Below are 25,809 nucleotides of genomic sequence, written 5' to 3'. Positions count from 1 at the left end.
CCCCCGGAGCACTGCTTTACCGCGTTATATCCGAATTCCTGTTATATCGGGTGGCGTTATATCGAGGTAGAAGTGTGTTTACCTCCTCATCATAAACTCATTCGTTAATGGGATACACACTCACTCACTCACTCTTTTAAGCCATTCACTTCCAGCCTTTCCAGCCACAGGACAGATTTACTTTATGGTTGCTATTGTCCCATGACATTAAGATGTAAAACGATGCAGTGGCTCCATTTGCTTATTCTTTTGACAATCACAGTCTTGGAATGAATTGGACAAATGACCTGAGCTTGCCTTAAAACCAAGGAGGGCCTTGTTCTGCACTGATGGCATCTTAAATGAAATGGAGCCATGGCCATTTATTTTTGTAAAGATCAGTGTGTTGAATGCTGCCAAATGAGTACACAAGCCAAACCCCCCCCCCAGCAAAACAAAGGAAAAGTGACTGTATCTCTGTTAATGAAAGAGAATGTTTGTTTGTGTAGGGGGAGGGAATTTCTGTTGCTGCTGCTTTTGGATACATAACAATACTTATTGCTATTTGTATTACCTGACATATACCAGCTGAACCAAATCTTTCTACTTAGCGCTGCATGATCTCTGTCTTTGTTGCTCTTGCATATATAGTGGAAGAAGAGGATGTTGCCTTGCAGGGCAAGGAAGGGAGAGGAAATGCAGTAACTTAAGAATCAAAAGAAGGAATGTAATAAATTATTGGAAGGCGAGCCATGTTTTCCATTATTGGGATTCAGAAAGTGACTTGCCAAGCTGAATTCTGGGATTCAGTTTGCCTACCTAATAATAAAAAATTGCCCCTCTTGTCTAATGTGAAGTGATCTTGTCAGGTAGCTAAGACCCAATCTGGGTTGGTTGAAACTAGAGCTATACTTTTACAAACTCTTAATAGCAGTAGAAATGTTTTAGATTTTTCTTTTGAACGTTCAGTGAAAAGTTATCCACCCTTTCTAGCCTGGTCGTTGAGAACCCAGAGTGAAACTGACAATAAACAAGTGACAAGGTGCGGGAGGTAATATCTTTTCATTGGACCAACTTCTGGTGGTGAGACACAAGCTTTTGAGCTGCATAGAGCTCTTCTTCAGATGACCTGAAGTTGATCTGATACAAGATACAACTTCACCCCACTTGTCTCTGAAATACCCTGGGACCAACATGGCTACAACACCACTGTGGATAAACACCAGTGAAACTGACAAGTCTCCTTTCATTGTCCAAACTGAGAGAAGTGCAAACATTTAAATCTCTTAAAGGCAAAAAAAGCAAACTAGAGTTTGCAAATTCTTTCCCCTTTAATAACCCCTAGAGGACATGGTTTAACAGTGTGTATGGTTTTATGACCTGGCTGTTGCAAGATGAACTGAAAAGCTCATTTTATTGAAAAAACTTTAAGATCCTGAATCATTCAGCGTGTGATTCTCCCCTAACTGACATGGGTGTAAAGCAAGAGTAAAAACGGGTGAGAGAGGAAAATTAGGCTCCATTTTTAAGCAGAACTCCCATGATAAAAGCAGCACTTCTCCACTGACATCTAAATGAATGGCACATCGCCTTAACAGAACAGGTTAAAGTTACAAACCAAAGCCAAATTACATATTCCTTAACAAAGTAAAACTCCCATTGATGTAACTCTTCACATAACATCATGGATAATCCAGGTGTGTGAGGGGGTTGTTTTTAATTTAACCCCCCTCTTCTCCCCGCCCCCCCCATCTGAATTAAGGTCTCCGTATTTCTGTAGCCTGAGTTGAGTATATGGCTGAGACCCAGAATGGTGCACACAGCTCCTTGCTGTCCTTTGAGTGTTAGAGTTTTGGGACAGATTCTGACTGGATGCATTAGTGTAAATTTGAAGTATTTACATTGCCTTCAGATGAGTTCTTCAAGATTATCCCAGAGTAACTAGGATCAGAATCTGGCCTGTTATCAGCTGCTGTAGCAGAAGCAGATTAGTCTATCCATCCATCCATCGTAGCAGGTTTTCAGGGGTTTTTTTGGGATCTTTTTTAAAAAGAAGCCTTTCAATTAATCTGTCAGATATGATCTAGGAACACCTCGATGGAAAAGCTGCCGCCTGCTTGTAAAATGTGGAGTCTGTTGTTGGGACTGGATTTGAATCCAGTGAATGGAAACCGTGACTTTTAAAAGTCAATCTGTAGTACATCTCTACTGTTAAAGTAACCTCTCACCACTGAGGCTTGGTCTGTACCACCTCTCATGTTGGTGTAGCTCCATCGCTCGGGGTGGAAAATCTACCCTGAGGAGTGACGCAGTTATATGGATCTAACCCCCACTGTAGATAGGGCTGTGTCTCTGGGAGAGCCTCTCCTGTCAACATAGCCAGTGCCTCTCGGGAAGGTGGCGTACAGTGGCGTAGCTTCACTTCTACAGCACTGTCAGTGTAGACAAGCCCTTAGTCACGTGCATAGAAAGCATTAAAAGACTTGCCTAACTACGCAGGTTGTGAGTGAAAAGAAACTGACTTGGCTCCTGAATCTGCATCAGATCAGTGTGGGCATGTGCCTAAGGGTCTGCTTGTGTGGATCCAATTGTAGGATTGGGGTCTTTCTATGCATGGTGGTACGTTTTTTGATTTGGTCTCTTGGGACCTGATCCAGTCCCCATTGGAATCAATATGAGTGTTTCCACTGACTGCAACAGAGTTCGGATCAGGCCCTGTATCATTTTGCATTTTTTGAGCACAAAAGCTAGTTGGTTTTTTTGCTGTTTCCAAAAGCTAGGCTTTTTTTTTTTTTTTTAATGATTCAAAGTACTGTAGCTATTACATGTCCTGGGAAATACATAAGTGCTTTGAATGCATCTTTATAGCCAACGAAGAATATGAAAAAGACTCTTTATTGAATCTGCTCCTTGTTTTCAGCACATATTCAAGAGCCCCAGGATAACCAAGAGCTTTTGAGGCTTTTGGCTTAGAAATGATCGGGGTGGAGGAGGGGGGACGTAACCCCATTCCTTCTGTATTTTAAATGTGGGCATTAGAGTTGGGTCAATACCCATCGCCTTTCAGAGGTGAAGTGAAAGAGACAAGACCCTGACTCTGCCATGAGCTCTGCCTCACTTGTCAACTTCAGTAGGTTCTGCCTGCATGGAGCTTATAAGTGATCACGGGATTAGCATTTAAGATCTTAAATCAGTAAGAGAATAGATGTGCATGCTGAAACTGCATGCAACTCCCCTTGAAAAGACAGTAGCGGAAAGTCAGTTCCTCCTTTACTTACCTGCCAAGACCTGAAACTCCCGCTGACTTCAGTGAGTGTCCCCGAGAGAGATTTGCAGAGCTGGGGTCCAGGGGCTCAGGCTTGACTTAGAGCAGTGTGAGGGACACAGCTCCCTGTTCTGCTCTGGGTGTTGGTGGAGTGATTGGCTGATGCGCAATGAATGAATCCTAATCTTGCCAGGTGGGTCTTTTCTGTTCATCTCTCAATTGTGTTTCCTCCCTTTGGAAGCTGCAGAATGGGCAGAATAGGCAGCGGAGTGACACCAAGTCCTCAGAAAGCCATTGCACATTTCAGGAATGTCTGTGCTGCAGGTGTAAGCTTCTTATTTTAGGCCCTGCAAACCAATCAACCAATCTTCCCCACCCCTGCATCTGTTTCAGAGAGGGGAATGTGGAGCTTTTAAAAATGCTTTGTTCCAGAGGATGTGTTGCATTAGTTCTAATAGATCTTATAACAATTCTGTGCACCTTCTAAAGATTTATGATGTCAAGCTGCTGCTTTTAATAACCAACTTTTGTTATATTCAAGTTGTAATTAATATGTCTGATGTACAATTAAAAAGTCTTTTTTAACGTCACCGGCTCTTTTATCATGTCCATTATTAATCATGTAGTCGTGAAACCTAGAAACTGGGCCATACCGAGCATGACTTGATGGGTTCTCTGTCTGGCTTATGGCGAGTGGCAGCTTATATGTCTCTGGGATTCTGAGGCCGGCCACCAGTGTAACCTACTGTGAAAGGCAATCGCAGAGATGAGGTGCAGACTGGCACTTTTCAGCAGGCTTCCGCTCCCTTTCCTCCAGGGGCATGTAGCATTGGAAGGCTGAAGTGCCTAGTTCTGAGAAGCTGCAGGGCTGCTGAATATGGGACAAGGCCAGAAGGTATCTTCCCGGATCTGTCCCTGCTGAAGATCTTGCACGTCCCTCTGAGCCTTTTGAGCCCTCCCTGCCTTGCATCCCATGTGTGGATCAGCCCTGTTCCAGAGAACGCTCCCTTTGAAGTCCATCAGTATTGTTCCCCTCCTCGAAGGATCACCGCATGGTACTGGCGCTTGCTCCCCAGTCCCGTGTAGCAATGCAGAATGGGCTGCCCTTACAGAGCATGTTACCAGGTCAATGTGGTTTAATTTAGGCTGGATACCCTCTCCCACAGAAACCTTTAGGAGGTGACCTGGGGGAGGTGGGGGGCAGGGGAGAGGGAGGAAACCTTTCCTCTAATTCTGTCTAGGGAGTGGGGTCAGTCCTGCAGGAGAAGCAAGGAGTCCCACTCCAAAACCCTGCAGCTCTCAGAGATCCATTGGAGGCACTGAGCCAACCACACAGACGTCCTGTTTCTTAGGGGCAAGGGTCCTTTTACAGCTCCCCTGGCACCATGGTCCATTGAAATGCACTTACCTATGGAGCTAAGACCCTCCTTTGCTTTTTGGGATATTTAGTTGGCTGGTTCATGAAATTTTCTCTATATTCCCACTCAGGAAACTTTTATTTTGGAGCTAAGTGGGCGTGTGAAGGGAGTATATCTGCAAGCTATGTATACTGCTTAGAGGAATTACTTCCTCAACAGTGACATGCTGCCATCTCTGGGTGAAATGCATAAATTGCACCACTGTTCAGGCTAGGATATAAAGAATACTAATATCCAGTTTATTCTACAGAGGGTATTGAGGCAGCCAGAATGTAATCACCAGTTTATTCTAGCAATAAACAGCTGATTTAACCTAGGGTTAATCCTATTGTGGCGATAAAAGTAGCTAGAATTTTTTTTCATATAGCATTTTTAAAAGTCTCCCTGTAATTGCAGCCCCCTGCTCACAAATACAGACTTTTGAAATAAAAATAGTATACCGGAGTCCAACAGACGCAGCCAGAGGGATTAGGAAACCTGATGGAACTCGGACTGGAATTTGGCTAGGACACTAGGGCTAGAACAAAAAGGGTTGCGGGCTCTTTAATTACAAGCGGTCAGGACCTTGGTTTTTATGATTCATCGGAATAGCAGCAGCCCTGCTCTCTCACTATCGCTATGATGGCACGTTGACTCAGAGGATGGAGTGCCACCTGTTGAGTTCCCAGCACTGGTCCCTGGAGCGCCAAGGGGTTCTTGGCAGTTCTGTGGCCCAGCCTGACCCTGCTTAGCCGTGCGAAATCTGACAGGATTCCGGTCACACAAGGGGCTGTTGCCAGTATTACTAAATCTGGTGTTTTAATTTGCTGTTCATGTAATTTCTAGCTGCAAAACAAAGGGCAGAGTGGAAAGACCTGGTTCTCAGCTTGGGGAAATTCTCTGTTTATACTCAACAGTGATGTCGCATATCCTCTTAAAGGAAATAAAAGCTCTGTTTCCTTGCGGTGTGTGAGCTAGAACTCTGTCAGCTGATGAAAAGGAGCAGATTAGAGATGCGTTTTTTCCTATCCTGGATTATCATACAGTATCATGCACACTTTATGTAGGCAGCATTGTGGAGATGAGGCCTCTGATTTACAGCAGCACTTAGCGCTTTGTACTGTAACAGGATTAGCCTGCATAGCTCTGGTCCAAGAGGCTAAGAAATGTGAAAAATCCTTTAAACGGGACCATTAGGCAAGAGAAGCTTCAAGGGAGCACTGAACTGTACGGAGCTGAGGTATTTTAACTATTAAAGCACTAGCATTTCACTCAGAGTTTAAAGAAGGTAAAGAGTGTAAATCAAAGTAGGCTCGCACCCAGGAGCTGGGGAGACAGAATTACTCCAGTTTATTTCAGACAGTTCTGTGCTTTTCTTCAACATGTACCTAGAGCACAGGGCAGAGGGTGCCTCTTCACAGAGCAGGGAAGTAGTTCTGTCCTGGGCCGCTGGCTTGACAGCCCTGGAGTCTGACATCCTCACTGTCTTTAGAACAGTGGCAGCAGAGGTAGCAGCAATTGGGGCCTCTTGTTCTGCTGGAGCCTTGATCCTGAACTGCTCAACCTCCATAGTCCAGTGCATCCTCGACACGCTGTGAAGCTGGCATGCCAGGCTCACGCTCACCTTTCAGCTTTCTCAGGTGAGGCTAATGCTCCTCTAGGCATATGCAGGATCCTAGGGGGGGTAGCTGCCTGAAAGTGCCACGAGCTCTTTCACTAGTCACTGCAAAGCTCCTAGATCAGCTAAGTGCCCAAGAGCATTTTCTCACAGTCAGATTATTAAATGACTCACCCGTTAAAATCTCCCTGCCCTAGGACATTTCATTTCACCATCAAATTCTGAGGCAATTTTCAGGGTTCACAATACAAATCTGACCAGGTGTAGACAGACTTTTTTTTTCTCATTAAAGAGCTAATGGCTCCTTTTCTGCAGGCACAGGGGTGTTCTCCACATGTTCTGCCAATATCCTACTAATTACATTTAGCACTGGAACATTCATGGCATCTAACAAATAAGTTGATACTAGAAAACGAAGGGACCTGGCCAATCTGCCCTTCAGCCTCACTAATAAATCTCTTTCCCATTTGCTGGTTGCTGACCTTTATTCTGCAAATTAGCTTTAATTCCGCAGCTCAGCACATCCAGTGCCCATTTAAAACCACAGCAAATTGCCAGAGAAATTGCGAGTGACGCCAGTAGGTAGGAGCGGCTGCAGGTGATAACGAGCACGGGGAGCGTGACGTCACCCCTCCCGTGCACATCTCTCACTGAATTTCAAACCGTGCAAGTTTCCTCCCCTGACTTGTTCTCATATGTTTTTGGCTTCAAGGGAGTGAAACCCGCTTTACTCCGGCTCTGAGTGGGGGATAGTTCTCCTCCAGTGGCTAGAGCCTGGCTTCATGTCAAGTGCTCTTTGACTGGCAGATGCACTCAGCGATGGTTCCAGCGGTCAGGCATTCTCCAGCGCTGCATCCTTTGCCTCAGCCCTGACAGCATCTGCCAAGCAGTTCCAGCAAGGTCAGCCCTGGTCCGGCTCCCTTAGGGTTAATCTGATTTTAAACACAGCTTCAAGTGACCCAGTTCTGCTCCCATTACTGACCCCTTCCCCTTCCTATTGGCCCCTCGCTCCCTCATTTGTATCATCCCACCCCACAGCATGCCGACGTCTCTGTGTGCTAGCTGTATACTTTATATTCAGGGCAGGGACATCAACTGACACATGCAAAGTGTCATCCCACCCGCAGCACTATGGGCCTGAGCCAAAGCCCCCGTGCCAAGGGAGAGACTCTCATTGGCTTCACTCCGCTTTAGATCAGGCCCTGCGTGAATTAATAAACCACCGGCAGAACTGACCAATGGGAGCAAGAACAGGTCCAGGCTGTAGTTATAACCTACGCCCAACATTTTGGCAGTACAGTGGCCGAAAGTCCTAGTCCTTCTCAAAGGGAACCCTCTTTTCTGGTGGCTTCACCGCAAACATTGGCCCACATACTCTGTCTGCAGTGTTACATGCCGCCAAGGGAGAAAGCGTTTGCTTCAGCCAGAGGGAAGGTTTTGTTGGGACCAGGTTTGTCTCCTCAGCCTGGCACTGTTGTGCAGCATGGCACAGGCCCTCACTGGATCCCTACTGCCTTTAGGCATTGCTGTATGCTCTGGAGAGCATTAACCGTTTGTGCTCTTCCCAGAAGCAGTGGGCTATTGTCAGCTGCATCCCCTAGTCCAGCTTTTTCCCCACCCCAGTGGGTCCTCCTTTGTGCTGCCTGGGATCCTTTCACAAATGCTCAGCAGGCAGCGCTCTGAATGGCTGGCTCTGCTGCCTTGTCAGGATGCAAAGCACCATGTTGCTGCAAACAGTGCCGCACAGCAGGAGATGACATGATCTGATGCCTCATGGGACATTTTGCTGCATCCTGATTTACGTTCATTTGGGCAAGTGGGACAGAGGGCTGGGCAGGACCTTCCCCATCTTTGGTTCCGCCACTTTGCAGCAACCCTTCTTCAGGAGGCAGACAGACCAGCGGTCACCCCAGCTCACTGTCACTGGGGCTACACATGCTTCCTCTGCAGTGCAGCCAACCTCTGAAAGCCAGTGGACTGGAACTCTGGTCTTTCTCCAGGGACTGTGTTGCTGGGGTCTATCCTGTGCATTTTCACCCTGTGCTCCTAAAAATAGCCATAGCGTCTCCCTAGGAGCTCACATCCCATCGCACACACCTTTGCAAACCCTGCTGTTCATGACTTTGGAACTACTCTTGGACAACTTGTGCCCTTTCTCCCCTTCAGGCTCCACTTACGATGTGTTGCTAAGTGCTCAGTAGAATGTAGGTTTACACAAACAAGGCGTGTCCATTAAACTGTATTTCAAGTAGGAGTCAAATTTCAAATCCCAGGTGCTTGTGCTACCAACACTCCCTTGGGGTTTTATTGTCCTTCCGTATGTATGCACCAGTCCCACCTGCAGTGGGAGAAGACTACAGAGCCAAAGCAAATGTCCTCTACGCCTGGCAGGAAGGAAACGCTGGGTATGTCTGGAGGACAGAATGGTGCAGGCCAGCTAGTCATCGGGGACACCTTCTTCAATCCATTTTAAATAGAGGGGGTTTCCTTGGTCTATAGGCAGGCTGATAAATTCAGGAATCTCAAAGGGATGCACGGATCTAAAATGGAAAACACACACAGCCCCCACAGTGGGAGTGGATCATTTCTGTTGTAGGAACAAGCTCAATCTTATTTACAGCCCCAAGAAATGAGGAGCTTGCAGTTCACAGGAGCACTTTTCAAGAAGGGCCTCCAGGGCTTTGCCTCTGACTTCAAAGCAGTTCTGTGGCCCTTCTCTTCAGATCATGTGGATTCAAAATCCATGAGCTTTTCGCTCAGTGTGTGGGGTTTAAGTGAACACAGCGTCACAGGGTGGCTGGCCCTTTAAATGGAGATGGTCCAGCGCCTGTATGCCAGTACAGCTGCTGCCAGTTTGACCAATTAAGTGAATGGGGCAGCACCTGTGGGAGGTCCCTGATGGAAGCTATGGAAGGGGGGTAGCAGGTGGGCTGCCTGTGGAGAGGTTTCCCAAATGGTCTCTCCAAAGCAGAAGAAAGGCCAGAGGGCTGGAAGGACTGAAGGCAAGAGAGCAGCAGAGGGAGTTGCTTGCTAGCTTCCAAACTGAAGCCAAGGGCCAGAGAAGGCTGAAGGCAGGCAGGCAATCAGCGGAGCGGCTGATGTCTGCATGTTGGACAGCTGGAAGCAGAGTATGCTGAGGGCCAGGGGAGCAATGGAAGGGGCTACCTGCTGACCTTTTTGAGATGAGAGGTTAATGGAACCAGGGAGTGGTGGATGCTCCCCTGATGAAGAGGAACTGCCAGCATAGAAGCTGAGGGAGGGTGGGCTCCTGCTGGCAGGACTGGGATGTCCACGCTGGCAGGACAGGACTGAAGAAGAGGCTGGTGTGGTGGAAGATGCTGGGCTGTGGTATGTGTTACACTGGTGAGCTAGATGTTGGGGGATTCTAGGGACTATATGCAGTGGGTGTGATAAATGGACGTGTTTTGGGATGGATTATTTGCACTGTGTTTTGTAACAAACCAGCCTCAAGGAGGGGTATTATTGGGGTAAGAGAGTCTGTTGTAGAGCCCCCAAAAGGGAAGTGAGATCATACCCTGATGTTTGGGCACCCAGCCGCATGGGGCTGCTCAGGGGTGAGAGGGAATCATTTACACACAGGAATTGCTAGACTGGATCAGACCAGTGGCCCACCTAGCCTGGCAGCCTGTCTCCAACCATGGCTAGTACCAGATGCTTCAGCGAAAGAGGCAAGAAACCCTGAAGTAGGCAACCATAGGATCACCTGTTTTAAGAGAGAGTTTCCTTCTTACCCTCTGTTGTTAAAGGCTGACTTAAGCCCTGAAGCATCAGGGTTGATATCCTCTCCAAAGCTCTTATTTATTTACTATGATGACTCTAGATATTCTTGTTATCCATATCAGTGGATCCATATAATTGGATCTTGATAATTCAATGATATCTTGTGACAGTGAGTTCCACAGGCTAATTGTTCATGTTGTGAGAAAAATATTTCCTTCAAAGGTACGGCTAAGACCAAACCACTCTGTTTCCCCTAGCTTTGCACTAATTCCATGAATTCCCTGTGGCTGCAACACAAAAGCTGAAGTTCTGTCCATGTTGGTGACCCTTAGAGACTTTTTTGAGGTATGTGGACTCAATTTCAACCAGAAACCAGCTGGACTTTACCTAGTTCTTCATTTTAGTGTAAGGTTTGAATTGATATGATATCTGTGATATCTGGCACCTGCACAAGCAGTCAAATCACTAAATGACTACACACGGGTGTTGGGAGGAAGTAACTGTGCCCTCTGACTGGTTGAGTTAGAGGTGGCAAATTTAGTTTGGGGGAAAATATCATTTGCAACAGGCAGGAGCCTCACCTGATGTAGTCCGATAATTCACTTATTTTTGACGTCCTGGTTTTCACTAACTGTAAAAGAAAGAGATGATATAAAGAGAAATATAATCTGGGACAGCGGAATTGTTCTCACATGATTCTTCTTCACTAGTGCTGACAGCATCTACTTTAGTTCTCTTGAGGGAATTAAAGTCACTTAGGAAGTCTCATGGCAATATTATGGCATATGCAAATTATTCAAGTAACTCTGAGCTAGAGTCCCATGGGAGATGTCTGAAATACACTAGCACCGTCTGCAGCAGAATGTCTGTCAAATCATTTAATCTCTTTGTACTTCAGTTTCCCATCTGAGAGACAGTGTGGCCTAGTGGATAGAGAACTGGAATGGAGACCTTGGTTCTGTTCCCAGCTTTTTTCCACTGGCCTGCTGGGTGACCTTGAACAAGTCACTTCACTGCTCTGTGCCTCAGTTTCCCATCTGTAAAATGGGGATAGTGACAATTACTTCCTTTTGTAAAGTGCTTTGAGATCTCCTGATGAATTATAAAAGAGCTCGGTGTTGTGTGTAGAACAGGCAGAGGAATAATTCCCCTGCCTTGTCTGTTTAGACTGTAAACTCTTCAGAGGAGGGACTCGATCATTCTATGTGTGTGGAAAGTGCCCAGCACAATCGGGCTGGTGCTTCTAGCCCGTACATGCAAGAAAAATGCTGGATTGACAGCCCTGCTGAGAAAAGTAAATGTTTCCCCTTCCTTGCCTGCTGCTATGAATGGAACCTTCCCAAAGTGAGAGCCCAGCCTACTGTGGCTCACTGAGGCCAGCGTCTCTCTGCTGGGGCTTTCTGTGATGTGGACCCGTGTCCTCAAGGAACTGGAGAGAGAACCTCTGAATCCATTTCACGCAGTCTCAAATGGTACCAACTCTTCGCCACTACTGCCCTGAGCTGGAGCCGTCCCTGCAAATTGTCCTAATTGAATTAATTGTAGGTGAGTGTCAGAAATGGGGCCCCTCTTAGAAATGTGTCTCTCTACTACATACACAGGACCAGACACTTACTAGAAGTATTTCAGTGGCTTCTTCTATTTCCCCTTTCCAAAAATACCTAGATTTAAAAGAAGAAGAAGAAATAAATAAATACAGTAAATGCCTGCAGCCCCGTTTATACTGGCTTGGCATAAAAATCCATTAAAGACATCGAAGTGCTTTGAGATCTGCTGAAGGGAAGTACTCTGTAAGAGCTAGGTATTATTACTGTTTGAATTTTGCCTGTTCAGTGCATGCTACAAGGTCACATTTCCTTATTTCGTTCTGTGTTGTTCTAGAAATGTCACATTTTCTAATCACTTGCTGTGGATTTGACTGAGCAGGTGGAATCACAAACCTGACAGATTGCTAGCTAAATGCTTTCTCCCATGCTCAGTAAGGCCCAGGTCCAGCACAGGTGGACCCCTGCATCCATGAGGTCAGTGGTGCTCTATGCTGGTGCAGGGGTCTGCCCAAGCAGAGCACATTGCAAGTTTGGGAACTAAGTCTGGCTGTTTGGACACAGGAGGGAATGAACGCCTTGGATGACATTTATGGGCAAAGCGGCTCGCTTCCCAAGCACACTAAGGGGCTTTATAAGCATGTACGAAGGGTAGAGTGTTCAGGGATAGATTGCCCTCAGGACTGTCACATCCCATGGGGGTTCTGACATGGAAGTAATTAAAATGCTGCCAGTCGCCTGGTACCTCAGTGACTCTCCCCATGCTCGGCTTTTCCAGCTCGGATCAGCAACTGGCTGCCAGATTTGTCCTTGCTCTGCAGGCACATGGCTCAGGCAGACAATCACTGCATTTATGAAAAACGAACATTTATCGCCCTAGAAAATGTCCAGCTGCTTGCCTGGGGCTAGGTCTACACAGAGTAGATGAGGAAGCATCTGTAGTATTGGAGCATCTGGAGATACCATGGGTCAGGATTGGGGTGCCTCAGCAGAACTGGGTGGGGGCAAGATTAGGAGAGGAGTCTGAATGAGTTGGCAGAGCTATGCTGGGCTGTGGACCAGCAAGGGAAGAGCAAAGTGTGTTGCCGGGGCTGTTTGGGGGCCCAGGACTGGAATAACAGGGGATGCTACAGGTCAGCAGCTCTGTGTACTGCAGATTGCATGGCACCTGCCCATGGTAACCAGGGATGTATCAGTGCTTCTTTTAGGAAATCTAGAAAGGAAGTAAAATGATTGCTTGATAGCTGGCAGAACCCTACACATTGGCAGCTGGGGAATAACTCTCTGCAGAAATGGCTTTCACCTGGAATCATGTAATTGATCCCAGCCCTATTTCTTTCTCACTAACTCACAACGAGCAAATCTCCTTGATCACACTCATGCCCTTTTAGAACAATTCTCCTGACAGAATGCCACCATCATGCCATCCATGTGCCTGGAGCCGGAGGCTAGAAGTCATCTGGAGGCATCAGAGTGGCTAGTGAGCAGCAGCTAGGGCTCAGATGGCCTGGGAAGGAGGAGGCTAAAACAGCTGTGTGCGCATAAGTGTAACCAGGATCCAGCCTTAACACGGATTATCACACACCGCTCCAAAACAGAGAGGAGCTATTTGTAGAATCATAGAACTGGAAAGGATCACGAGAGGTCATCTAGTCCAGTCCCCTGCACTCATGGCAGGACTAAGTATTATCTAGACCATCCCTGACAGGTGTTTGTCCAACCTGCTCTTAAAAGTCTCCAAGGATGGAGATTCCACCATCTCCCTAGGCAATTTATTCCAGTGCTTAACCACCCTGACAGTTAGGAAGTTTTCCCTAATGTCTGACCTAAATTGCAGCAAGGGAGATTTAAGCCCATTGCTTCTTGTCCTAGCCTCAGAGATTAAGAACATTTTTTTTCTCCCTCCTCCTTTTACATAGTTGAACCTTTTACATACTTGAAAACTGTTCTCATGTCCCCTCTCAGTCTTCTCGTCTCCAGACTAAACAAACCCAATTTTTTCAATCTTCCCTCATAGCTCATGTTTTCTAGACTTTTAATCATTTTGGTTGCTCTTCTCTGGACTCGCTTTAATTTGTCCATCTTCCCTGAAATGTGGTGCCCAGAACTAGACACAATACTCCCGCTCTAATCAGTGCTGACTAAGTCTCAGTTGAAGAATTACTTCTTGTGTCCTGCTTACAACATTGCTGCTAATACATCCAAGAATGATGTTCGCTTTTTCTGCAACAGTGTTACACTGTTGACTCATATTTAGCTTGTGATCCACTATGACCCCAGCTCCCTTTCCGCAGTGCTCCTTCCTAGGCAGTCATTTCCCATTTTGTATATGTGCAACTGATTGTTCCTTCCTAAGTGGAGTACTTTGCATTTGTCCTTATTGAATTTCATCCTATTTACTTCAGACCATTTCTCCAGTTTGTCCAGATCATTTTGAATTTTAATCCTGTCCTCCAAAGCACTTGCAACCCCTCCCAGCTTGGTATCATCTGCAAACTTTATAAGTATATTCTCTCTGCCATTACCTAAATCACTGATGAAGATATTGAACAGAACTGGACTCAGAACTGATCCCCTTTGTAGGATGGTTCTGCAGGAGTTGAGTTCAATGGCATCACCCCAATTGAGACTGCCCAGAGAGAGATCCAAGTAGGAGACTGCTCCTGAGATGGGGCAGGTGAGCCCAGGGCTATTGAGGGATCAGTGGAGTGGGAGAAATGTTAGAGAATTGCACTGCTTGGACCAGCTCTGTTTGGGGTGCTGTTGTTCAGCTCTGCCAGCCTGGTCAGGAAAGGGTGGGTAGGGCCCCAGATAGATTTGTGGCTGGTGGTGAGCCGTGTGGTGCATGTGGGGCCTGATCCAGAGCCCACAGAAGTCTGCCTTGGCGTGGATGGCTTCATTGGGCTTTGGGGCAGGCCCTTGCAGAGGAAGGATGGTTCAGTGGTTCAGGCACTGGAAGTGGAAGATCTTTGTGCTAGTCCTGGCTCTGTGTGTGTGGCCAGATGCTAGTCACAACACCTTTCCATGCCTCGGTTCCCCAGCTGTGCAATGAGGTTATTAATATGTCCTGAGCGTCATTCATTAATGACAAGGTTTCTGATCTGTGGGTGGAAAGTCCATGATGCCCATAAGTATTATCACTGTTTCCATATTCCAGGGTCAAAGGCTGCTCCTTCCTACCTTATGAAGACATCAATTAATATTATAAATTTAGGTCTCATGAAAGAAATAACCCACATAAAATCATGGTGAAAGAGGCTAAAATCCTCTTTAAGAAGATTTCTATTCCTAAGTAACCAATAAACAAATGGCCACAGGCGGGCATGTCTACCATCTACCCCCTATTCTTAATACGCTTAATGCACTGTGGCAGTACAAGGGTTACTCTTACAATCTCCCTGTCTAGCAATCAGAAAGCAGTGCAGCCTTCTACAAATAAATTGGTCTCCTGATTGCATGGTTTCATTGGCCTAACTCTGAGAGGTGCTGAGCCAGTTGTGGGTGCTCCAGCACCTCTTGGGTTTACTATTCCTGGCTTAGACTTCCATTTGCAGACGAGCATTTGTATGTCCTTTCAGGGAGCGTTCAGTGCAACTCACATAGACGAGGCCTTCGGCAGGATATTCACACAGGCAGCCAGCTTTTTATCCATAATGGCCCTAAACAGAACAGACAAGGTGAGTTTGTAAATAAACTGTATGTCCTCCACTCCCAGCACATTCCTCCACCTTGTGCTGTGAAATTAACCTTGAGCTGTTTCCTCTAGTGACAAGCCTTGACATCTGAGGCAGGATTAATCAGTTTCCAGCTGAGATTAGCTCAGCGTCTCCTACTGGCTCAGCCAGGAGGAGGGTCCCTCCAAGTTGCTGCTGATAGACCCTGAAGGTCCCAGCATCAGTGCTGGCCAGTGGCAATATGCAGGACTCATAGGAATGGATGGAAGTCTCAGATGTTAGCTAATGAAACCTTGCACCATCCCCATGATGTATCAGTCTTATCCCCATTTTACAAGTGGAGAAACTGAGGCTGAGATTAAGAATTGGAGCTGGGATGAGGACAAAGGAGTCCCTGACTCCCAGTCATAAACTGATATCATGAGACTCCGCTTCTTGCATGCACAGCAGACTAAAAATAATTGAATGTACTAAAGGTTTAACAACATTGGCCTTTTCATACCAGAAAGTTAATAGCAACCTGAAACCCAAATCCATCCCTTCCTGAAATCTTCCTCCTTTGGTTGTGGACTAGTTCGTTATTGCAGGACTGCTGGTGCATTATATCTGGGCTGCCGGCAGAAGTGAGCACAGAAGCAATTGTGGGGCAGGGTAGGAAGAGGGCTAGGAGTACTAGGTCAAAGGTTGTGCCTACCAACCTCACCCGTGTCTCAACGCTTTTGGAGAGACCGTCGAGCTTGTTTCTTTTGCACCCTCTGCCCCCAAAATTGTGTTAAACGTTCTGTGAAGGCATGGCCCTGTTAGGCATGTAATTTGTTTTTCTGTAACTCTGGCCTGTGTTTTGTACTGAGCACTATGGCAATGAAAACATTAAGCTCCTAGCAATTACACTTGGGTCAAAAATATGACCTCGGAATTCCAGACAAGGAGTTAGGAGTGAATAGAGAATGAAAGAATAAATCCACCCAGCTGCAGGAATTAACCCTCAGTGGGTTTGATGGTTAAATCAACCCTGATGTTTGTACACTATTAGCTACTTCAAACCAAATAAAACTGCTTCTTCAAATCACTTAGTAAGATAAGACAGTATGACCTTGACCTAAATAGTAAAACTGAGTCAGTTTCAGCCACTCACTGGATCGCGTCATTTCCCCCCTTCTGAGATACTCTATGTTGTGTGAGATTCAGGCACTGCATGGCTAAAAACTCAGCTTCCTGGGCCACCTGCTCATAGTCTCCCCCATATGTTCCATTGGGGAAGAGGTCAGGTTATTTGACTATCCCATGGGGCGTGGCTCCACTCCCACCATCACCCACGGCTCCCTCAGAAGCTGTGCTACCATACTAGCTTTGGCAGTGGCTGCACCCAACCTGTTCCTCCAGGAGCTGGGAACCAGCCTAGACCCAAGAGAAGCATGGCTTGGAGAGCGACTGCACTCTGGTGTCTTGCCTCCCCAGTGCCCGATGCTGTGCCATGGAGGGGATTTCCCAGCATCCGTAGGAAGAAGGCAATGGAGCTGCTTTTCTCGCCCTCCATGGGACTGTCCCTTTTCCTTCCTGCTACTAGAGTAGAGGCCAGTGTGGGGCCCTGCATTGTGGCAGGAAGAATAGTAACAAGCCGCCTCCATTGTCTCATGGATCTGGCTGCGGAATATGTAGACAGACAAAGCAGGTCTAATAATAAAGACGTGAAAAGAAGCTTATAAGAATCCAAATGAGAACGCAGGCTATCTAAATAGCTTTGCTTTATGGGTTAGGTGCCAGATTTGAGCCTGTTACATAATTGCATACTGGTACCGTGGCCTGGATGTCGACAGCTGACATGGGTTAGTTACCGTCTGTGCTGATTTAGGTTGCATCTGGGGCAGGTCACCCTGTGATGTTAAACAGTCCTAAATCTACATGTGGTATTTTCAAAGCTTGTGACATGAAATCCTCTCTTAAGGATAAAAGATTCACTAGATGATATAGTTTGTTTCATAATCCCTCCTAGGATATATTATAATCTGGATGTAAGGGCATTATTTCACTACAGAACATGGGACAGTTTTCAAAAGATGCAGCTGATTGTTATAATAATGCTTAGCCCTGTTCTCCTCAAGGTGCTTTAAAAACACTAATTAATCCTCTTAACCAGTTAAAGTAGGTAAGAAATTATCCTCCCCATCTCAAATTTACAGAGGAGGAAGCTGGCCCTGAGAGATTACATGACATACCCCAAACCACCCAGGCAGACACTATTAGAGCTGGAATTAGAAGCGAGGAGTTCCTGGGAACTACTTCTGTATTCAGGTGACCTCTAAAATGGGTGACCATCTCCCAGTAAGCTATATTGCTTTTGTGGAGTCCTCTGCAATAATGCTGAAGGCTAATGTTAGCTTTCCTTTAATGAGGAATGTCCCCTGGATTGCAAAAAAAATCTCTTAAGACAAAAGAGAGACAATCTTTGTGCAAGATTTTACATTTCACTTTGTTGCATCAATCAGTTGGCCAGCAGAGGGAGCACAATTAATAAATACTATCCCTGACACAAGGAAGGATGTAAACAAAGCAAAGGTATATTGACTTATGTGCCAAAATAAACTGGAGCAGGAAAGTGAAAATCTATTTTTGCCATACGAAAAAGGAAAAACAGGAGGACAAGGTCTGTACCAGCCTTCTAACAGAAAATTGCAAATAGCAGAGAAAGCATAAGAAGAAGACACTTCTGATGCTGTCCCTTTAAGGAAACTATTTATGTCCCTCCTGCAGAGAGTTGATCCAGAATTCTTGCTACAGATTAGCAGGTCAGAAATTGGTCCCTGAGGAGCACCGGCTAGGACAGGGAATGCAATATAACTCCTTGTGAAACGGTATCCGTTAGGGAGCCATTTAAACTGTGGCTCATGCACATCAAATGTTTAATGTTCAGTACTTATGCATCCATAAGCAGCCACAAAAAGTTTTTCTAGGCAATAACCTGTCTCCAGACAGCATGACACAATTTTTCATGCTTGATTTTCACAATTGCTGGTGAATGTTTAAGTGTTGGTGACTGGCACAAACCAAGAACACTTGGAGATGGAAACATTTCAGAAGAGAAAAGGCAATTAAAAATGCGTGTTATGTAGCAAAATGATTTGCTTCTTTACCAACACCCCTACCACCCCCCCCAAAAAAAGCTATCCAAAGGCTTAGGTTCCAGCTTTAAAGTGGATCATTCTAGTTGCAAATGTGTTGCTTAGTCAAGTGTAGTTACTTGAAAATCTGATTACTGCTTAAAAGAAAACACGTTACGCTTTCTATAGACCCTGCACATAAACTAAGCTGTGCACACGTGCTGCCATTGGGAAGAGCCGGACACAGCGCTAGCTCTTTGAATCTATATTTCTTTGCTGTTAAACCAGGTTAAGGTTTGAACACAAACAAAGATTCTGTATCTGAATTATGGGCCTGATCCAAGCCCCAGGGGTCGGTCTTTAACTTCAATGGGCTTTGGTTCAGGCCTTCTTCTAGCTGGCGTATTTTATAGCAATAAAAATGCTACATTTACACTGATCTAGATGTTGTTTTTGTCTCCTACAGGTATTATATTAAACTCTAACTTGTATTTTGGTAGCACTACTATTACATTAGCACTGCCCCAACTGTCTGACACCCTGAGGGACACAGAACAAAGATTAATGGCAAAAGCTGACAGTGATGGCAATCCCTGGAGAGTAGCCGTTTCTGGAGCAAACTTGTTCGGCAGCTTGCCTGGAAGAGGGAAAAATACAGCGCAGAAGCATGAGGACATGGTGACATTAACACTTCAGCAGGAACAGATTCTGAGCTGAGGATTTTAATGGCGGAAAGCCAAGCCAACTAGCCCCTTGCAACTGATAGGAAGCAGTTCCCAGTTTGACGGCTGCAACATGTCCAGACATTCCAAGTCCTGTGTTTCTATTTTAAAAGAGAGACGAGTGAGTGGCTGGTTCCGTAATTATTGAAAGAGGCCCCTTACTGAAAGGCAAATGACAATAATCACTCAGATGTTTTCATTTCAGATTACTACCAGATAACTAGGAAAACATACTTTTAATTGGAATTAAATTGAGAGGAAAACTATATAAAGCATGCACGCCACCTCAGCATGCAGGGGATGGAAAAAGAAGGGATATTAGGGGAAACCACTGTCTTCAGATTCAGTGATGTACATACACACTCTTACTTTCAACTGTAAACCCCTAGTACTTGTAACAATCTATACAGCTGCTGAGAAAATTCAGGTTTTTCCCATGGAAAATTTCAACTTTTTATTGAAAACCTGAACATTTGTGACCCATAACAGCCAACAATTAAACCAAAAAATGTTCAGGGTTTTGTGTTTTTGACAAAAAAATTTTTTTTTGAGGAAAGCAGATATTTCCTGGGGAAATTTTCACTTTGTCAAATCCAATTTACCATCAAGAAATGTTTTGACAAGAAATTTTCAACAAGTCCTAATGATCTACTAGAGGTGTGAGAGTTTAGGAGGAAAATCAGACTTAATTTTTTTCTAAAAGTCTTGGGTCTGAGATTAAGGTCAACAGGGACTGCAGACGTGAGACACGATCAGAACCGCATCGAGAATGTGGTTGATATATTACATGAAAAAAGTTATCAAATTGATGCAGGTGAAGCATGCCAGATTGAGAGCCCTGGAGACTGCAGCCCTCTGTTAATCCACACAACAGGCAAGGTACTAGGATAACAAATAAAAGGGACATAAACTTTCAGGCTGCCATGACCACTAACTGATTGGAAGCAAGGAAGGGACATCACCTATGAGCAGCTTATGAGAATCTTTCTACCTTCCTCCGAAGCAGCCGGTATTGGCCACTGTGGGAGACAGAGTGCTGGGCTGTATGGATCCTGGGTCTGATCCTGTAATGCAATTCCTATGTGAAGGGGACTGTTCTCTAAAGAGTAGCAACAGTGTCCTATGCATTTTACCAATGAGCAGGAGGACACTGCTGTGCAGAGCTTTTAATAATCACTTAATTCTGAGGTGTTGTGAGACTTCAAGTTTTTAAAACACCATAGAAGTGTAAAGTACAATTCCTGTGATATTGTTTGGTGTCATTCCCTCCCAATTAACTGAGATCTATGAAACACATGGACCCTGGGGGAAATGCACATATTAATAACAAGATGAAGATGGATGGCTGAAAATGGCTGTATACTTCATGATGGCTTTGGGCTGGATATTTCATGTGTATTTCTATGTCCCGGCATTAACACACATTTGTCTTCATACTCTAGACAGATTAAATATGAAATAAGGAGAAAAGTAAAGAAAAAGACTGCACAGATACAAGGCAAAACTGGAGGCTGATGGAATATTCAGGTGTAACCCAGTCTTATCTTAATAAAAGATAATGATTAGCTTGAAATATTTTTAGTTTAGATTATTTGTGAGGTCACCTCCAGACTGCTTCAGGGCCTGATCATGCCCTCTGGACCTCCAAAACTCAACTTCCCAAATCAGGCACAGGCAAAATCTCCGTTTTCTGAAGACTGGGAGATTTCTACTAAGTATCAATTTTAATAGCATTGCAGGTCACTCAGATCATAACTTGCTCTAACTGGTGTGCCTCCAAACTGTATTTGTTTACAGCTGAGCAGTCCTTGAAATCTGAAACCCTTTCCTGCCTTTACAAACACCAAAGAAAATACTTGCAAGCGGAGTCTGGGAATAAGTACCTCAGTGAGCAATCTAGGAGAAAGATAAAGCCATCCATACTAGCAGCTAATGGGTTTTGGAAAATCAACTTTCATCCACAGAGCCAGTTGCTACAACCCATTATCACTTAATCCAAATTCCTCTGAGCTCAACTTTAATTCATTAATACCAAGAAAAATGTTAGCAAAATACATGTTAATCTCAGCAATGGGCATGAACTGCAGGGAGTTATTTATTTCATCTCCCTTCCCTGGAAGAGAAGAAACAAAAGACAGAAAAAGTTTGCGGAGCTGCTAATGTGAAGCATTTTCAGAGACTAAATGGTCTTCTGACTAGTAATGCACAGTTATTCTTTTTTTCATACACCTCAAGTGGTAAAGCACTTGATATAGTTGCAGTATTAATGGTGACACAAAATGCCTTTTAGTAGCCCATTGTTTCCTGAATAGCTGTTTGGGAACACTCTGTTATTACGGAAGAGAGGCAGAGTTTTTGGCAAGCAGAGAGTTAGCAGGGAATAGAGCTCATAAGAGGTGTTGCAGGAAACTTAACGGTCCACTATAAACATTTCCAGTATTCTGAACAGAGCAGCTATTTAGCCATGTAGCTAGGAATCTGTGAAGTGTTCATCATACAAATCTATGGTACATCAAAAATAAAAAAAGATCTAGATGTATTTGAAGCCCTTGCAAAATGCATTAGAGTAGGGAGGGATATTGAGTGGCAGATTTTGTCTCTCCCCCCGCCCTCCCCTTTTTTTGGCCTGGTTTTCTTTTCTTTATTTTATCTACTTTAGGCTTTTATACTGCCACCCCTCATTGTAGCATCTGGGCACTTTCGACATAAAGTCAATAGCAATAGCAAAGTCCCCAGTGGACTTCATAGGAGCCTCTGACACTTTACCCTTTCTAGGGTAGAATCTCTGCTTGGGCTATTTTTTGTTGGTTTCTGTTTTGGGTTGGTTGGTTGACTGTTACAGGATTTTTTTTTTCTGGAGGAGTGTTTGGATTCTTGGAGGTCAGTGTTGTAAGTGTCATCCTTGCTACGTTGATAATGCTTTTTGAAAGAGAAAAGTTTGGCAACATTTCCTCAATGTGGTCATGCTCTGCATTCACCTAATCTCACCTGAAAGTTTGTTCATAGCCAGATCCCCTTGACTCAGAATGATTTGCCCTCCACCCTCATGCATTGCTGCTGAGCTTTGTGACCTGCATTGTCTCAAAGGAGTTCAGCTGTCATGGTAGTTGCTTGAGCCAGGAATTGCCTTGAGAATTAGGACTAAGGCCTTAAACTGGCATCTGAAACAGATTGGGAGCCGGTGCAGGAATTTAAGAGGCTTGATGTGCTCACATTAGCCTAGGCCTCGAAGGAGGCAGGCAGCTGCATTCTGCACCAGCGAGATAGATTTTTATTTTTGGTACAATTTTCCTTTAGAAGATTGAGTTCCTACACTACGGAGCTGTTTGCGGGAGAGAGTTAATACATGAGTGGGAGAGAAAGTGTGTGTCACGTGGAGAGAATGGGAGAAACCCTCCTCCTTAGAAATAACTACAGTAAATGAAACAAACAACCCATTACTTCATGACAGCCAGGCTTTGAATTATTCATGCACAACAACACTGAAAGTGACACCGTACCTTGCAATATCCTTTGCAACTTGTTCATTGGGACAGTTAATGAAAGCAATGGAATGGGTTCCCGAGATATAGCTGCCAGTGACTGCAGAGTGCAGCTGAAGACCTAGACTCTTCAGCACTGGATACATCAGTAAAGACAGAGTTATTACCTATAGAATGCAAAATACAACCGTGAGAATGCCAGGTCAAGTGTGTCCTTCAAATTTAGGTTGTATTTTAAAGAAACCCCAAGTGTTTACAGTATGTACGAGCCAAGAAGAAAGTCTCCTTTCTTTGTGTTGCCATTATTACAATAAAGCTTATTATTTTAGTTCAGAGAAACAATGTTTAAAACAAATAACCATTCCCCAGTAGTGGGTTCAATCCAACATTAGAGCAGAGGGTTTAGTGCATAAATAGGTCAGTTTCAGAGTCTGGAACAGAACCTAGGAGTCTGGGGCCACCTGCTTCAGCAAGCATCATGCTCAAAATGTGCATGTACAAAAACATCCACTGTACAACCATAAAAAACATTTATAATTAAAAAAAAAAACTAGAATTGTAAAGTACTTAATTGGTGGGATAAATGGCATTCCATTCATTAAACAAAACCAAGAACAAGCTGATCAGACCATCAGTATAAACTATTATTTCAGACTTGATACTGAAGGGAAGTAAAGCTGTAAGAGTGGGCCCTTAATATACAAATAAGATAAAAATGTATCGTTTGGTGGCTGATCAGACAGTTTGTTTTATGCACAGTAGAGACTGACGATAATCAGATTTTTATGCAAGCCTGGTACCCAATGTATTGCTAAAGGAATTTCTGCCTTTCTGTCTCCACTATGGACAAGTACAGCAAAAACATATTTACAGAAGGAAATCATAAATCACTCACACAATATTTGCATACTATGTTTGTTATAGGCACTGATTTAAAAGCACCAAAACTGAAACCAAACAGTCTCCACTGTTATCTCAGCTGTGTATTTAATTTTGTGGGTCAGATTCATACCTGGAATAACTACATCTGATTATAGAGCTACTCCATGGGTGAATTTGGTTGTGTGCATGCTAAGGTTAAAGGAACATTGACAACTTACATTTAACTCAAAACAGAGACAATTCTGGCATGGGTATTTGCCAGAGTAGAGCAGTGCTTCTATTCCCCTTATTAGGGGAGATGTATATGCTCCTTTCTGTTCAGCATGGCAATCATAAACCTCCATGAAAGTTATATGTGCATCCCTTGAGGCTGTACCAGCAAGCAACATTTGTAAATAAAGAGTAATACAATATTTACAACCCTCCTGTTTTTTCCCTGACAAGAAGTGAGAAATCTGATGCAACAATGCAATTGTTGTTTCCTCAGGGTTGTCCAAGAAGTGAAGGTGAAATTGGATTGCAAATTTTGGATTTCTGGGTTATTAATCTGGATAGACCCAGAGCTGTCCATATCTAAAGTGACTTAGATTCAAAAACCATCATTGTGGGATCCTAAATTCAGTGAGATCACTGAAAAATATGCAATTTTGTTGGTGCTGTGTTGGTCCCAGGATATTAAAGAGACAAGGGGGGTGAGGCAATATCTATTATTGGATCAACTTCTGTTGGTGAGAGAGACCAGCTTTTGAGCTACACGGTGCTCTTCTTCAGGTTTGTGTAGCTCGAAAACTTGTCCCTCTCAAGTTGGTCCAATAAATGATATTACCTCCCCCACCTTATCTCTCTAATATCCTGGGACCAATGGAGCTACACCAACATGCTATACAGTCACTGAAAAATGTGAGGCTGGAAAGTGATGGTCAAATCCAGGACATTTGCAATTTTGCAAAATCTTACCACTTAGGTTTTGCAAAACAAAACCTAGGATTGGTTTTGGATCCGGGTTTGAAATCCCCATATTCAAAGTTTTTGGTAAACAACTCTAGGGCTGATGCATCGCTAAACAAAACCATCATGGCAGCCTTGAGTTGAGCAAGGATTCCTCAACACTAGTGAAAGAAACTTTTTTTAATCGCCTTCCGATCAAACGAGAAGTCTGAAAATGTCCACAAGGGAATATTTGTCATATGTGTGTTTCTTCTCTCAGATCAATTTTTTGAAAGTCCCTCTCCCCCGCCCTCCAATCTCTACCTCTGCCTCTCTGTAATCACCCACCGGATTAGATGTCTGGGCATCAGGAATTGATCTATATACAGACTGGCATGGGCACGGGTCGTTCTTCTAAACACTGAAAGCCTAAGTTGTCTTGGGATCTGCATTGTCCCAAGACAGAGAATTTTGTACTCTGCTAAGTGCATCTTTGCAGCTTTCCCACAGACAGGGAGAAGTTTGCTGGGAAATGCACTCAGCTGTGTGCAATCAGTGTCCAGGAAAAGTGAACCTGTTGTGAAGTTACCCAAGAAAACGGGAAGGAATACACTGCCTCGTTTACCCTCTGCTCTGCAGCATGCGGGGAGTTGAACGGCGTGCGGAGGGTGTTCAGATGAGATGCCGCTTTTGCCCACAGATTCATCTTCCCCGAAGCAGCTCCCGCAGTCTCCTTGCCTGCCATGCGGGGCAGCTGCGTGCCCCAGGGACCAGCGGAAACGCTCATTCAAGGTGAAATCGCCTTGCCCCGGGCACTGTCCCGCACAGGATCTGCAACCTGCCTGCGGCCACAGGGCTCGCAGCCTGCAGGGTTCACAGCCCGTTGCAACGAAGGGCTCAGTCTTACCAGCAGCAAAGTGAAGCATCCCGGACGGGAGCAGCCCTGGGCAGCCGGCAGCTGGCAGCGCTGAGTTAGCCAGTCCATCTTCATCCTGCAGGGCCCTCCTAGTCCAGGGCCAAGGCCGGGGCCGCCAGCCCGTCCCTCCACCTGCCCGGCCTCAGCCCAGAGCGCTGCCGGGGCCAGTGGCGGCGGGTCTGGCTGGGAGGGGTGTTCGCAGTGGACACGGAAACGCCTCCTCCTGCTGCTGCTGCCAGGAGGGGCTGGTACCCGGCTCGTGCTACCTGCCGCCCCGCTGGGCCAGGCGAGGGCACAGAGCAGGAGCCGCTCTCAGGCAGCCCGAAGTTAGAGCTGGGATTTGCCCCCTTGCAGGAAAGGATCATGTGCTGCCCAGCCTGTTCCTCGCTTTGCAGAATGCATCACAGTGCTCCCCCCCCCGGGAAAACTGGACACTGTGTGGGGCTAGGCTGAGGGCCCCCGCTCCCAGTCTGCCCCCCGCCCGAGCTCTGCCTCCCCCACTCAGCGGGGCTGGCATCGCTGCCACCCCACCCCCTGTTCCTCCGCACTCCACTTTTGTGACAA

At 45.3% G+C, this 25,809-nt stretch overlaps 1 protein-coding gene across 3 annotated transcripts; it reads right to left on the bottom strand.

Annotated features, from left to right (window-relative positions):
• Nucleotides 1-7: 7 nt before the first annotated feature.
• LOC115636254 (protein CutA homolog) lies at nucleotides 8-25,417 on the bottom strand. Of its 3 annotated transcripts, none has more exons than XM_030536145.1 (6): nucleotides 24,955-25,230; nucleotides 22,539-22,687; nucleotides 15,144-15,203; nucleotides 11,616-11,661; nucleotides 10,582-10,631; nucleotides 8-3,485 (listed from the first exon to the last, which is right to left on the bottom strand). In XM_030536145.1, the coding sequence occupies exons 1-6, from the start codon at nucleotides 25,114-25,116 to the stop codon at nucleotides 3,425-3,427; spliced, it is 528 nt and encodes a 175-aa protein (XP_030392005.1). In that variant the 5' UTR covers nucleotides 25,117-25,230; the 3' UTR covers nucleotides 8-3,424. The 3 variants fall into 3 exon arrangements, with proteins under 3 accessions (XP_030392005.1, XP_030392006.1, XP_030392004.1); XM_030536146.1 differs by lacking the exons at nucleotides 8-3,485; nucleotides 24,955-25,230 and adding exons at nucleotides 4,962-8,799; nucleotides 25,237-25,417; XM_030536144.1 differs by lacking the exon at nucleotides 8-3,485 and adding an exon at nucleotides 4,962-8,799.
• Nucleotides 25,418-25,809: the final 392 nt, after the last annotated feature.

This window comes from Gopherus evgoodei, chromosome 16, assembly GCF_007399415.2.
Source record: "Gopherus evgoodei ecotype Sinaloan lineage chromosome 16, rGopEvg1_v1.p, whole genome shotgun sequence".
NCBI lineage: Eukaryota > Metazoa > Chordata > Testudines > Testudinidae > Gopherus > Gopherus evgoodei.
This window is presented reverse-complemented; position numbering and strand designations above follow the sequence as displayed.